Source organism: Phoca vitulina, unplaced genomic scaffold (genome assembly GCF_004348235.1).
Source record: "Phoca vitulina isolate PV1807 unplaced genomic scaffold, GSC_HSeal_1.0 scaffold59, whole genome shotgun sequence".
NCBI lineage: Eukaryota > Metazoa > Chordata > Mammalia > Carnivora > Phocidae > Phoca > Phoca vitulina.
Genome location: NW_022589762.1, coordinates 7,795,311 through 7,809,153, shown reverse-complemented (window position 1 = coordinate 7,809,153; position 13,843 = coordinate 7,795,311). Strand labels below are relative to the sequence as shown.

General features: G+C 49.6%; 3 protein-coding genes and 1 non-coding gene across 5 annotated transcripts in view; 3 read left to right on the top strand and 1 right to left on the bottom strand.

Moving 5' to 3' along the window:
- Positions 1-1,671, top strand: part of LPCAT3 (lysophosphatidylcholine acyltransferase 3) — a 38,245-nt gene extending 36,574 nt beyond the window's left edge. Inside the window, exons 10-13 of the mRNA XM_032390799.1 lie at positions 393-540; positions 619-777; positions 899-1,027; positions 1,273-1,671. Coding sequence (XP_032246690.1) covers positions 393-540; positions 619-777; positions 899-1,015 — 424 coding nt within the window. The 3' untranslated portion in view covers positions 1,016-1,027; positions 1,273-1,671. The remainder of the gene's footprint in view (positions 1-392; positions 541-618; positions 778-898; positions 1,028-1,272) is intronic.
- Positions 1,672-1,917: 246 nt separating this feature from the next.
- EMG1 (EMG1 N1-specific pseudouridine methyltransferase) lies at positions 1,918-7,525 on the bottom strand. Of its 2 annotated transcripts, XM_032390800.1 has the most exons (6): positions 7,280-7,525; positions 3,437-3,538; positions 3,184-3,325; positions 2,748-2,806; positions 2,514-2,663; positions 1,918-2,191 (listed from the first exon to the last, which is right to left on the bottom strand). In XM_032390800.1, exons 1-6 carry the CDS (start codon positions 7,445-7,447, stop codon positions 2,078-2,080), a joined length of 735 nt encoding a protein of 244 aa, XP_032246691.1. In that variant the 5' UTR covers positions 7,448-7,525; the 3' UTR covers positions 1,918-2,077. The 2 variants fall into 2 exon arrangements, with proteins under 2 accessions (XP_032246691.1, XP_032246692.1); XM_032390801.1 differs by lacking the exon at positions 2,514-2,663 and having other exon boundaries at positions 2,058-2,191.
- Positions 7,526-7,549: 24 nt separating this feature from the next.
- Positions 7,550-12,420, top strand: PHB2 (prohibitin 2). Its single transcript, XM_032390798.1, has 10 exons — positions 7,550-7,961; positions 8,125-8,209; positions 8,503-8,582; positions 9,478-9,662; positions 10,102-10,231; positions 10,336-10,439; positions 10,856-10,933; positions 11,304-11,380; positions 11,869-11,874; positions 12,071-12,420. The coding sequence occupies exons 1-10, from the start codon at positions 7,835-7,837 to the stop codon at positions 12,096-12,098; spliced, it is 900 nt and encodes a 299-aa protein (XP_032246689.1). The 5' UTR covers positions 7,550-7,834; the 3' UTR covers positions 12,099-12,420.
- On the top strand, positions 10,510-10,771 carry LOC116623709. Its single transcript, XR_004297743.1, has one exon. It is a non-coding gene; the product is annotated as a small nucleolar RNA U89 (small nucleolar RNA).
- Positions 12,421-13,843: the final 1,423 nt, after the last annotated feature.

Below are 13,843 nucleotides of genomic sequence, written 5' to 3'. Positions count from 1 at the left end.
CCGACTGAGCCACCCAGGTGCCCTAAGAAGTGCCTTGAGTTTTAATCCCAGTTCTGCCACCCACTGGTTTTATGTTCCCCGTGCACGAGTTTGAGCGGCACGGGAGCTGTTCTGTCCTCCTCACCCCTGCCCGAGGCAGCTATTGACAGAGTGGCTTGCCCACGCTCACCCAGCTAAGCTTGAGGCCTGTTTTCTGTCTCTGAACTGAGCTATAACTTCACCTTCTTTCATCTGTAAAGCTAATCCGATGGCACTGCCTCCCTTACCCGGGTGGCCCCAAGCGGGAGCCAGCCACCACCACTGCACGCCTCGGGGCGCTGGGAAGCCAGAGGCAAGGTGGTGGTGGTGCGCAGACTGGTCTGAGGCTCATCCCCACCCACCCTTTTCTCTAGTTACTTCTTCAAACGACTCAAGTTCCTTGGAAATAAAGAACTATCCCAGGGACTCTCACTGTTCTTCCTGGCCCTCTGGCACGGACTACACTCAGGATACCTGATCTGCTTCCAGATGGAATTCCTCATTGTTATTGTGGAGAAACAGGTAGGCCTGAAGGGTGGTGGGTGAACGGGGACTAGGAGAAGGGGCAAGACACTGATGACCTCTCCCCTCGCTCCGCAGGCTGCCAGCCTAATTCAGGAGAGCCCAACCCTGAGCAACCTGGCTTCCATTACTGTCCTACAACCCTTCTACTATTTGATGCAGCAGACCATCCACTGGCTCTTCATGGGTTACTCAATGACTGCCTTCTGTCTCTTCACATGGGACAAATGGTTTAAGGTAAGCGAGGGCCTTTGGGCAAGGATTGCGGGGGGGAGGGAGGAGGGGTCGCTGAAACCTCTGGCGGTAAGGGATAGTCCCTGCCTTGTGTCTACCTCATTGGCCTTTATCTCCCCCACAGGTGTATAAATCCATCTATTTTCTTGGCCACGTCTTCTTCTTGAGCCTACTCTTCATATTGCCTTATGTTCACAAAGCAATGGTGCCAAGGAAAGAAAAGTTAAAGAAAATGGGATAATCTATTTCCCTGGTAAGTAAATATCCCTGTAGCTAAGCTGAACTACCAAGTGACAGAGCACTAGATTGGAGATGGGAGGCAGGCAGTATGGGACATCTGGAGTGAATCTCAAGGTAGCCTGGCTTCTAGGAAACCCCAGTGTGGGGCACGGACTTACCCGAACTTGGGTTTGCCAGGAAGAAGCTGGAAGGGCTACAGACCAGGGACTAGAAGGAGGGACTCTGACCGGCCTGCCAATCAAGTCTCTTCTCTTGCAGGTGGCCTAGAGCAGGGCTGGTGCAGAAACGACTTGTATCCCTTTCCACAGCACTCTTTCGCCTCAGAGCACAGAGAACGTAGAAGCCAGGGAGTGGGGAAGACATGGTACTCCTAGCCGTGCCTCTGCTGCCAGCCAAGTGTTCATCTGGGGCCAAAGGGGAAACTCTCGTGGGAGGAGTAGAGGGCCCATGTCTCCCCTCTGGGCTCCCCCATGCACGTTGCCTTATCTCTCCCCCTCTAGCCAGGAATCTGTTGTGCTTTTCTTCTGCCAATTTACTATGATTGTATATGTGCCGCTACCACCACCCCCCCCATGGGGGGGAGGGGAGGGTACCAGGCCCCACCTGCTCCACTTTTTCTACCTTGGAACCGTACCAGATAAAATCACTTCTCTTTGTTCAGTTTTTCACTGCTAGCCTTCCTGACTGCTTTCTTACAGACAGTTCTCTGGGCTCGCCATAGTGGAAACAAGCAGGGCTCACTCCCTGCCCCGCCCAGAAGCTTGGCATCCAAGCCTTCCTGCAAAGCTCTGAACCAGACTGCAAACACCGTAACCTCACCTCTTTTCCTGAAGTCTGAGGACAGCAACCAGTTTACACCACTAGATAACTGCTCAGTTTAGAAATCCTCAAAGAACCACCAGGTTTGCAAGAACAGTATTTATAGGATAAACAAATAGCAAACGTACAGCCTTGCTTCCCCAAGCCCCCGCAGTCTTGGTGCAAGAAGGTCCCCTCCGAGCAGTGAGCTGACAGCGGGGTCGAGGGATGGCCACAGTCTCTGTCCCAGAACGAGGTGCTACTGTCAGATGACCCCCCAGACTTCTTCAAAGGCTGTGGTGAGTTTTGCACAGGTGAGGGCTGCAGAGAGGGGGTAGTTGCTGATGGACACCATCTTCTCTGTATACTCCACACTGACCTAAAAGAGAGAAGGAGTTCTGTCAGCTGGCTGTCACTCTCTAACAGGTGAAGCCCTTCTTTGGGGCAGGAAAAACACGGCTGAGCTAGTATTTCACAGAGCTACTTAATACCGAATTTGTACAAAGGATAAGAAGGTCCTAACTTTTCCACTGTCACATATACATGCCAGCGGGCTTCAAAATATATAGCCTGGGGCAGGACATGGTCTTGCAGCTTTGTTCTCACCTGCTATTGCCCAAGGTCATCAAAAAATGCCAGGTATTCTTAGAATTCTAAGCCTCGGCTCTACAGAGAACCCAGGAGTTGAGCCCAGACCTTACCTGGCCATGGGCAAAGGCCCCCACCACAAAAACAATAGGGTCACTGCTGGGCACCAACTCTCGTACATCGCTGACGAATGGGATGGAAAAAGATGTGCCAATCTTCATACATCCAACCGGGAAGTGATCTGACACTGGATTCTTAATTACCTAAAGAAAGAATGCGGTGGGGGGAATCAGCCCCAGAAACAATCTCAGAACCCTACCTCCAACCAGTGGGTGCCAATACGTCACCTTCAAGAGCTTTTGGGGGCCATCAGCTGCTCGAACACTGAGTTTGTGTAAAAGCTGAACTGGGGGGGAGGGGAGAGAAAGTTCAGAGCTTGGTGGTGACCCCATTTCTTCTGCCCAGAAATCTAACCAGAAAAACCCACAGTTAAGGTGGGCTCCATGTGTCCTTTAAATCCACACTGCGGTGCTAAAATGTTCCGAACGAGCAGCTGACTAGCTGGATGACAGTGAGTTCCCTCTCCCTTTTTCACTCAGCCAGGAACCCATGCGGGTCTTACCCACGCACCTGGGAAGATAGTGAAGAGCCCTTTTTCTGGTATCAAACATGTTCCCCACTCCCCCCACTTAAAAAGTTCACATTTCATTTATCCCATGTCCTCTTCCTCCCTTCTTCACTACTGCCGAGTTCATTCTGAACTTTAAGTCCTAAAGATCTCACCCATGAGGCCACAAAAGCGGTCAAAGGTTCTGGGAATTCGAGTCTGGGGGTTTACTTCAATCAGCACATTCTTCTGTGTGTGGATATAAACCTGTAGCAAGCCAGCTCGGTTCAGGGGACTGTCCATCAGCATCAGTAAACTCTGAGGGAGGCAGAAACCAAGGCACAGTTCAGACTGAAGAGAAGCAGCATGCAGCTGCCTGATCTTCTGCCCAAAGGCTCAGGGGGTTGCAAGCTCTGTCCCTGGAGTTACCTGGTGAGCTATGTCTGGTCTCACTTCCCCAGGGTCCCGTCCATTCTTCAACAACACAGACTTGTGCTTGTCACAGTTGAGTAGCTCATATGTCTTCCCTACCTAAAGAACAGGGAACATGACAGAGAGCAAGATAACCTTCCTTTACCTAGACTAGTGGTTCTCAAAGTGTGGTCCCCAAATCAGCATCATCTTAATCATCATCTGGAAACTTGTTAGACAGTCAGATTCTCAGGTCTGCTCCAGATCTTCTGAATCAGAAACCCTGGGGATGGGACCCATCAAGCTCTTCAGAGGCTACTCTGTGGCCACTGACCCTTTCGCCCCTCCCACCATAACTGATCTTAGAGAGAAAACGAAAGGACACAGCCTGTGATATCACATGATCTAAACTTCTGCACGACAAAGGAAACCAACAAAACAAAAAGGCAACCTTGTGAATGGGAAAAGGTATTTGCAAATGATCTGTCTGATAAGGGGTTAATATCCAAAATATATAAAGAGCTTACATAACTCAGCACCAAAAAACCAAACAATGGTTAAAAAATAGGCAGAGGACCTAAGGAGACATTTTTCCAAGGAAGACCTACAGATGGCCAACAGACACATGAAAAGATGCTCAACATCACTCATCAGGGAAATGCAAATCAAAACCACAATGAGATACCACCTCACCAGCCAGAATGGCTAGTATCAAAGATAAGAACTAAATGTTGGCGAGGATGTGGAGAAAAGGGAACCGTAGTGCACTGTTGGTGGGAATGTAAACTGGTGCAGCCACTGTGGAAAACAGTATGGAGGTTCCTCAAAAAATTAAAAATATAAATACCATACAATCCAGTACTTCTACTACCCATATTTACCCAAAGAAAACGAAAATACTAATTTGAAAAGATCTATGCAGCCCTGTATGTTTATTACAGCGTTGTATTTACAATAGCCAAGATTTAGAAGCAACCCAAGTGTCCCTTGATAGATGAATGGATAAAGAAGATGTATATTGAGGGGCACCTGAGTGGCTCAGTCAAGCATCCAACTCTTGATTTTGGCTCAAGTCATAATCTCCCTCTTTCTCTCCTTCCCTCCCAATGGGTGCATGCGCACTCTCTCTTTAAAAAAAAAAAAAAAAAAAGGTATATTGAACAGTGGTTGTATATGAAACTGCTTTGTAAACTGTAGGTTCCTCAAGTATTAAGCACAAAGCCAGAAATAATCCTGGAATAACAGGGGCATGACTGAGCAAGGGATATTATCCTGGCAACTCTGTATACTAGAAAAGTCACCAGCTAGAAGTGTGATACTAAAAATCTGGCCTGATACATCTATAGCAGCTAAAAAAAAAATTGCAATTTGGAGTCATAAGGAGCATTAAAATGGTCAATAAAAAGTCTTAAAAACATGCCATTAAATATAAATACCGGATTTGAAAGGCTATGTTTCTGTGTATCAATAGAACATTTGTATGTCTGGCAACTTGAGATGGATAACTCCACAAAATTAGGGGAAAGAGGTATGTAGATTTTGAAACTAACTAATTGAAATGACAAAAATGTCAGAGTAAGCACAGGAAAAGAACAAAGGACCAAGAAACACCACCTCCATGGGACACTCTTCGATATCGAAGAAAAAGAACTTCTTGAATAGAACAATCTAGTTTCTACCCATTAGTTATAACTAGGAGTTTTGTTTTTTTAATGAAATAGAGATGAAAACAGAGTACTTTACATATAGTCATGGTAGGTAATGGTTTATGAAACTTTTGGTATTTTATAGTTGCCTGTGTGTACTTGCTCACAATGTAATTTTTTTTATTGTGGTTTGTGGTTAATAAGCTTGAAAACCACTAACTAGAATAATCAGAGAATGAATACTGTATGTATTCATTTTCTGTAACAGGTATTGGAGATACTAAGAATTTTTAAAACCTTATTGCCTGCCCTCATGGGGGAGCCTTCTAGTGGAAGAGACAAACGGTAAACAACCACATGAAACCACAACCAAATTTTGATGAACATTATGAAAGAAAAGTGAACCATCTGGTTCATTAAAGGATTATAACAGGAAGTCCTGATTTATACCAGGAAGGGAGTCACTTCTATAAGGAAATAATACTTAAACTGATAACTGAAGATTGAGCAGCAATAATAAAACTCAGTAATTTTTAAGTAAATGAACATTAAGTAGGAATTAATGAAGCAAAGAGCTGAGTAAAGGGAGCTTCCATTAGAAAACATTATGTGTAATGGCCTTAAGATATCAGAGAACTTAGTGCTTCCAAAGAGCTTAACGAAGCGCCAATGAGTCTGGAGTATAAGGAATAAATGGGCGAGAGCAGGCTCAGTGAGGCTGTCAGAACAATACCAGCACAAGACAGGGAAAAGAAAACAGGACAGATTTCAGCTAGCTATGAATTCAGTCACCCCTAGAGCACCATTAATGACAATTTGACCCAAACTCTTCCAGCATGCTCTAAGAATTTTAATTTGACCATGACCTTTTCAACTTCTTTTTTTTAATAGACTGTATGAGTGAGGCGCACGAGGGGCTGGGACAGAGGGAGAGAGAATCTTAAGCAGGCTCCATGCTCAGCGTAGAGCCAGACGCGGGGCTCAATTTCATGACCCTGAGATCATGACCTAAGCCAAAATCAAGAGTCAGATGCTTAACCAACTGGTGCCCCCTTTTCAACTTCTTAATAAAGAACCTAGAATCAATAAGAATAGTAGTAATTCCAAATGACAGACATTATTCTAAAGTCTTTACTGATATTACCTCCTTTTATCCCCTCAACAACCCAGTAAGGTAAGTACTATCATCCCCATGGAACACGTGAAGACACAAAGTGGTTACATGACATTCAGAATTAATAGGCTGGAAACACAGCAAGCAATTAAGTGAGGGATGAATATCAGATCCTATAGTTAAGTTAGAAATATCAATTACCTAAGAAAAATGAAAAAGGGGGTGCTTTCTAGACTGCAAGCTTAGTATAGTAACTGGTTGAGGAAGTAAAGATGGAAAAGAGTCACAGCATACATTACTATCAAAATAATACTTTCAAAGCACTTTCAAAGTATTAACCCCCACTTTACAAACTGCGGACTTGTTTTCTCAATCAAAATCACACACTTTAAAATAAGTATAAAAACCAAGATTAAAACCCAAGTATGAAAAAAAAAAAAAAACCCAAGTATGACTTATAAACCAGGGCTATTTCTTCTGGGCCTACTCATTGGACAGTCAGTTTAGGCCTAAAGGGTAAGAGAAACAAGAAAGAGAATGAGAACACTGCAGTTTTAAAATAGGGAATTGCTGGATTTATTCAGGAAAACAGCCGAATGATGGTTAAAAAAAAAAAAAGATTTAAAAATATTAAAGGATAATCTGATCCAGTGTTTCGAAGTGGATAGTAATATAAAAGAGGGTGACAACAGAGACATGTTAACGAAATAAAACACAGAAGTCCTGACAAAAGGCTTGGGCAAACTGAGCTGCAGTAACTACCTTTCTCCTTTGCTCAAGAACTTATCTTAGGATATGGGATGACCCATGGACAAATCTCCCCTCCCCTCCTCTCCCCCTTAGATGACTTTATCACAGAATCCTAGTAAATCAACTGGCAGCCACAACCGGACAGCTGCAATAGGATTCAAGAAGGACAGAAGAAAACGACTGATGCCAAGACAGGATGTTAAACCAAGAGACAATCACCTAGGCCACTCTTCCTCCAAAAGGATGTTTCACCTCTCTCTGCCTCCCCAGCCACTTTGAGCCTCTCACCCTCACCCCTCGGGGTCCCATCCTATCAATCTACTATTTCTCCACTTCCTCGTCCCAAACTACCTTGACTGTCTCCAGACTGGCCCCTTCCAGCACCACAATGAGCCTTCGCCCTCCGATCTTGTTTCCCGCCCCGAGTCGGGGCCGCTTGGGAGCCACAGCATCCCAGTCCTCTCCCTGCTCCCCACCGCGCCGTTCACGAGGTTGGAATCCGCCACTGGGCGCAGCCATCTTGCCACTGGACCGGAAATTGCGCTAAGGTCCTTAAATTAAACCCGCCCTACCCCTAATCTCAAGCTTCTTTCCGGCTGCCATTTTGAAAGTGGGCACTTGGAAAGGGCAATGGCTAGCAGTCTCGCGCTAATGAAGCCTCTCTGGAAGGGCGAGTTCCAGAAAGGGGCGGGAACTTCCGAATGCGTATTTCCTGTGCGCGAAGTTCGCGTCCGCTGTGGGCGCCGGGGAGGGTTTAGAAGGGAGCGCACTTCCGGTGCCCTTTCTCCCGCGAGCACCGCGGGCCCCGGACCCTCGTGTGAAGGGTGCGATCTCTGAACTGGAGTGGGGTTGAGGTGGGCCGGCACCCGCTTCTGACCTCTGGTGCCGCCGGCCTCAGGATCGGACATGGCCCAGAACTTGAAGGACTTAGCGGGACGGCTGCCCTCCGGGCCCCGGGGCATGGGCACGGCGCTGAAGCTGCTGCTGGGGGCCGGCGCCGTGGCGTACGGCGTCCGCGAATCCGTGTTCACCGGTGAGCAACCTCTGCCCGCTCTCCGGACTCCTCCCATCCCCCCAGATCCCCTGCCCGGTCCCGCCGCAGCCCCGCGCACACCCACCCCGTCTCCCCGCCCCACCAGAGGCTAGTACATACTCTCAGCAGCGTTTTGGCCTGATCCCCACCCCTCTCCCCACAGTGGAAGGCGGGCACAGAGCCATTTTCTTTAATCGGATCGGTGGCGTGCAGCAGGACACCATACTGGCCGAAGGCCTTCACTTCAGGTAATGGCGGGCAGAGCGGACTGACCCTGACCCTTCACCCTTGAAAGCCAACCCACCAGTGGCTGCAGTAGGACTTCAAAGGACTCAGCGCTGCCCTTTACTTCTCCTGGACATTGGGTGCTGCCCCAAACCCCTGCAGCACATAAACTGTTCTCCAGAGGGAGAAGAGAATTTCTCTTTGTCCATGGTCGTTGAGAGGTGGAGCAGGCCAAGAAACACGTGGGGAGGAAAAACCAGGCGAAACTAGTGAAACTGCAGTCTCCTAATACCTGTCCATGTTCCCTCCCCTGCAGGATACCCTGGTTCCAGTACCCCATCATCTATGACATTCGGGCCAGACCCCGAAAAATTTCCTCCCCCACAGGCTCCAAAGGTAGGTCTGGGCACTTGGTAGTCCCTGGCAGGTGGCTACATAAAGTAAGCAAAGGAGCCTGGCAGGAGATCCTAGGGGAAGAGGATAGCGTCACATTTCTTGGACCTTGGTTTCCAAATCTGCAGAAGAGCTATAATAAAAGTATCTGCTTCTGAGGTTAAAGCAGTATATTCTGGACATTCTGTGTGTTCACCCGTATCTATCTAAACGGTCCCTCCCCGTTAATGTAAATTCAGTGAGAGTACTGTTTATCCTTTGTCTTATTCACTAACTAGATCAAAGCCTTTTTGTAAAGCCTTGTTCTCTTTTAACTGCTTGATTAATTCTATCCACTAGTGTCCCCTCTCCTGGGGAAACTTGGCCCCACTTTTCACTGGAGCAGCTGTTCCTTGCCAAACCATACATAGAAGCCGTCTTTGAGATTCTCCAGACTCCTTTCTCACACACACACACACACACACAGAGGCATGTACACACTTGTTCAGGTAGCTCACGTGTAATGTACTGTCTTGTACCGTATTTAGTGCAAGTGGCTTAACATCCCCTGAATCGTAGGCCCTGGTAATAAAGGATTCATAAAACGCGATCCTTGTTCTCAAGTCCATACAGTCTAGTAAAGAAGGCGGGTGATTATGATGCAGCATGAGAGAGCCTACAGTAGAGGTTGAACACAGTACAGAAGCAAAACGAGAGGTCAGCTCTACTGGTGGAGAGCTGGCGGGTCGACAAGACCTTACAGCAGCAGAGGCCACATTTGGCCTGTCACCCTGCACAGCACCGCACCAGGTGTAGAGAGCAGCATGTGGAGGAGAAAAAGCTTGGGGAAAGGTGCTTGGCTAAAAGGCCAGATGAGGCCCCTGGGGCCTTGTCCAGCCACTGCTGACCTCACTCTCAGACCTGCAGATGGTGAACATCTCCCTGCGAGTGCTGTCTCGACCCAATGCCATGGAGCTTCCCAGCATGTATCAGCGTCTAGGGCTAGACTACGAGGAGCGAGTGCTGCCGTCCATTGTCAACGAGGTGCTGAAGAGTGTGGTGGCCAAGTTCAATGCCTCACAGCTGATCACCCAGCGGGCCCAGGTCTGACCTGTCACCATCTACATGGCTTCCCAACTTCCCTCCTAGGCCTGGAGCAGTGGGTATGAGGAAGGGCAGCTTGTTAGAAAAGGGTCATGACCCTAGATCCCTTTTCACCTCAAAGCTGTACTAATGGCCACTGTGGGAAATGGGTGGAGACCGGTGCTCAAGAGCTCTGAGCAGTAAGAAGCATGAGAGAAAACACTAGCAAGGTCTAGAGGTACATATTGTGCTGGGGAGAGCGGGAGATGAGGGGTCACTGTGACCTGCTGGGAAGATTGGACTAAGTCCTTGCCAGCTCAGATGTTCTAGCTGCGGAACCAAGGAAGAGTTGTTTTCTGCCATTTTCTGGTGATCTGGTATTCAGACGATCCCAGCAAAACTCCTCCCTTCCAGTTCTCCAGTCCCTTCAATCTGCCTCTCCCTGACCCTCCCTGTCAAGGTATCCTTGTTGATCCGGCGGGAGCTGACAGAGAGAGCCAAGGACTTCAGCCTTATTCTGGATGATGTGGCCATCACAGAGCTCAGCTTTAGCCGAGAATACACAGCTGCTGTGGAAGCCAAACAAGTGGGTGAGTTACAAGAGGACTAGGGCCAGGGTTTCTGAGAATGCAGGAGGCAGAATGGGGTCCCTGACATCTCACATCTGTGACCTCCTGACTCTCTCCCACCACAGCTCAGCAGGAGGCCCAGCGGGCCCAGTTTTTGGTGGAAAAAGCAAAGCAGGAACAGCGGCAGAAGATTGTGCAGGCTGAGGGTGAGGCTGAGGCCGCCAAAATGATATCCTTCTGCTAGGAGAGGTCTCTGCCCAGCCCCTGGAGCACTTTGCTTCCCCCTTCTCCCTCCTGGGCCGGCTGATGACACTAAGGCGAATGCGACTCCGTGCTCTCTCGTCCTTGGCTCCCTGGGGGTGGAGGTTTTGAATGGGATCTGAAATCTTCGTGGGGTGCCCGAGGCCTGGCTCCTCACTGTAAGGCAGATCCATAGCACCACTGGCCTTGCCTCTAGTTCTGCTGCCTCCAGTTCCTGGCAGCTGCCTGCAGGGGGGCCCACAGTGGGGGGCCAAAGTGGGACTGGGCACGAGCTGTCTGAGCGCAACCTTGGATCTGACAGCCCAGAGAAGGGCTGCAGTGGTAAGGATGGGGCCAGGGGTTGCGACCGGATCTTGCGTGAACCCTTAACCCCAACCTGCTCACCTTGGAGAAGCCCTGAGCAAGAACCCTGGCTATATCAAACTGCGCAAGATCCGGGCAGCCCAGAACATCTCCAAGACGGTGAGTCTGGGAGCCCAGCATTCCCCGCAAGGCGGCCATGAGTCTGGAATTGTTTTAAGTGAAAACATGTTGAAGTGAGGGGATTAGAATCTTGTTTGTAGCGGTTTCTACTCAAACTGTCTCCTCCAACATGCTTCCTCCATCAAACATGATTTCTGTGGGCTCCCTGACCTTTTCATGCCTCTGTCACGGTGCTAATACATCACAGTTGCTTGCTGCTCTGGGCCTTTGTCTGAGTGCAGAAACCATGCCTTCGCTCTTTGCCAGAGGCCTGTTCCTAACCCAGTGTATTCCATCAGTGGTTACAGAATTGCAAGGTCAGGGTCCAGATGTGAATACTAGCATCTGTTGTTTATTTCTGGCCCTGTAGATTGCCACATCACAGAACCGTATCTATCTCACTGCTGACAACCTCGTCCTGAACCTACAGGATGAAAGTTTCACCCGGTAAGACACACGACCTACACAGCGGGGTGGGTGTCACAGAGAGCATGGGACTTGAGTCTGGTTGCTTGAAAGACACCGTTTGTCTGAACCAAAGTTAGAATCGTGGGTGGTTGACGGCCCCTAACTTGACTCTCCTAAGATTGGTTTTGTGGGATCAAATAGGATTATTCGTGTAAAAAGCACTCGAGCTGTGAGGTTTGGTCCTAACTGAGAAGCAGTGAAAGATGATACTCTGTACTCGTACTCGGAAGCCTTAAAATTGCTGCTCGAGGGCATGGAAGGATGCTAGAAAGGACAGACGAGAAATGGTCGTGGCCAAGGGAACCAGCCTCTTCTCAGAGCGAGATTCCTGGCTTCCAACCATTTGTCTTTTTCTCTTGGGAGCGAAGGCAGGTTTAGAGCAGGTGGGGCCTGACACTGTCAAATGACCTGTGCATTTCTCTTCTCTTTCTGTGCTTCCCCTTCATCCGGTGACCCGGTATCCACAGAGGCAGGTAAGTTGGTGACGCGTCCTTGTTTCTCTGGGGTCTTGCAGCTCATCTCCCAGTACCTGCCTCTTTCCCCACCGCCTCCCCATTCTCACCTCATGACACACGCCCCCTCACTCGGGGAGGAGGGAGTGGCCTGAGTTCTCCTGCCTCTCACATTTATGTTCTCTAATAGTGCCATCCGTCTGTCCCATTTCCACAGTGACAGCCTCATCAAGGCTAAGAAATGAGCCTGGTGACCGGGAACTCCACTCCCAGAGAAGAAGTGGATCTGTTCCTCCCCTGGTTTTTGAGGAGCCAGCTTGGGGTCCAGCGCACCCCCATCCCACCCCCAGTATCATGTGATGGTCCCTCCCGCATCTGTCCTCCCAGCCCTTCTTGGATGAACAAAGCCTGACAAGTTTTCTGGGGAATGATTTTGCTCCTCCCTGTGTCGGCCAGAGGTGTTGGGACAGTGTGATTTCGGAGTGATTGCCTACAGTGTTGGTTCCTCCCTCCAGGTCGGGAGGCGATAACCACCATCCCAGGAATTCTCAATAAATTTTTATTACTTAAACTCAAGTCTTTTTGCGTCACGTGTTTGAGCCGGGTGAGGGGAGGCACGCATGCGCAGGTTCAGGTCACGCACTCCTGGGCCTTTCTTCGTATCTGCCAGCAGGGGGCGCAAAGATTCTGACCAGGGCTGTTGAGGAGGAGTTGCGGGCCCGGGCCCGGCTGCTCACCGTGGAAGCCCAGCTGAGTCAAATCCAAAAGAGGACCCAAGCTGGGAGCAACAGGTCCTCGGATACTGCGGCCCAGCTGCACTTTTCACTCCACCCTCCACTTCTACCACATCACCAACGTTTATTCACCAACATTTCCTTTTTTAAGGCTGGAGCAGCTGTGGCTTTGCTGACCTAGACCAAAAAAATCTGATGACCCCACCACGAGCAGCTTCCTTGGTAACAAGGCTCCATGTAGCTGTGGGGGAAACTATTTGCGCCTGTCGAGGGACTTTGTGTTCAGAAGCCCAGCGGATCAAGTTCCTTGCCGGGGGCTACCCACACTCAAATTTCTCAGTCGCCAGATGTGAGAAGCCAAGCCGTTTGTGGAACAGGGTTTTACCTACGGAGGTAGGCTCTTCACGCCAGCACCCCTGGGTCCCCAACAGAGCAGGTGCCCGTCTTCAGTCCCTACACGGCCGCCTCACATCCTTCCCAAGACAGCCCTCGCAACTCAAGCAGCAGAGAAATGAAGCCACTGCTTGTGCCCGAATCACACCACAGCCCCTATGTCCCCATCCCTTGTCTTTATGGGGAGACAAGGAACATTGGGAACCATTAGCACTGGAGGCAAAAGTAAGTACAGGAATTACAGAATACATGATAGGGGAGGAGAGGAGTCTTACAGGGTTAGGGACTGGGCTTCGTCTTCCAGTTCTCAGATTGTTGGAGAAAAGTAGATTAACGCCCCCTGCTCCGCAGGTAAGTGTCATAAAAGGGACAGGGAGATGGGGCAGGTACGGCTTCCCACTCCTCAAGAGCTAGGAGCCTACGATGAAATCGACAATCAGACAAAAGACAGGCCAAGTGACCCGAACCAGTCCACCACGAGGTCCTATGCACACTTTCCTTCTTTGGCCTTCCCAAGGCGGGAAGGGAATGGAGGTACCTGGCGAACGAGTGTGTTTCCAAATCCTGCGGTGGCTCTCAGGGCAGCCATTTTGTCTCCTCCCCGTTGTTCCCCTTTTCTAGTGATGTACCCCCCCTCACCCAGCGGGGTAAAGGTCAGAGGTGGTTCATCAGGAGGCCTCCACGGTCTTCGGGGCTCCCTGAAGGTCGCTGCCGAGGGAGCCGGCCCGGGGGCCATCTTTACCAGACAGTGTTAGGAGCTTCACGATTAGACCATCCAACACTGCACTGGAAGATGGACCCAGAGCCGGCGGACGCGCAGCTCCAGGCTGGAGCTGACCAGCTGCTACCGGGACCCTGGCCGC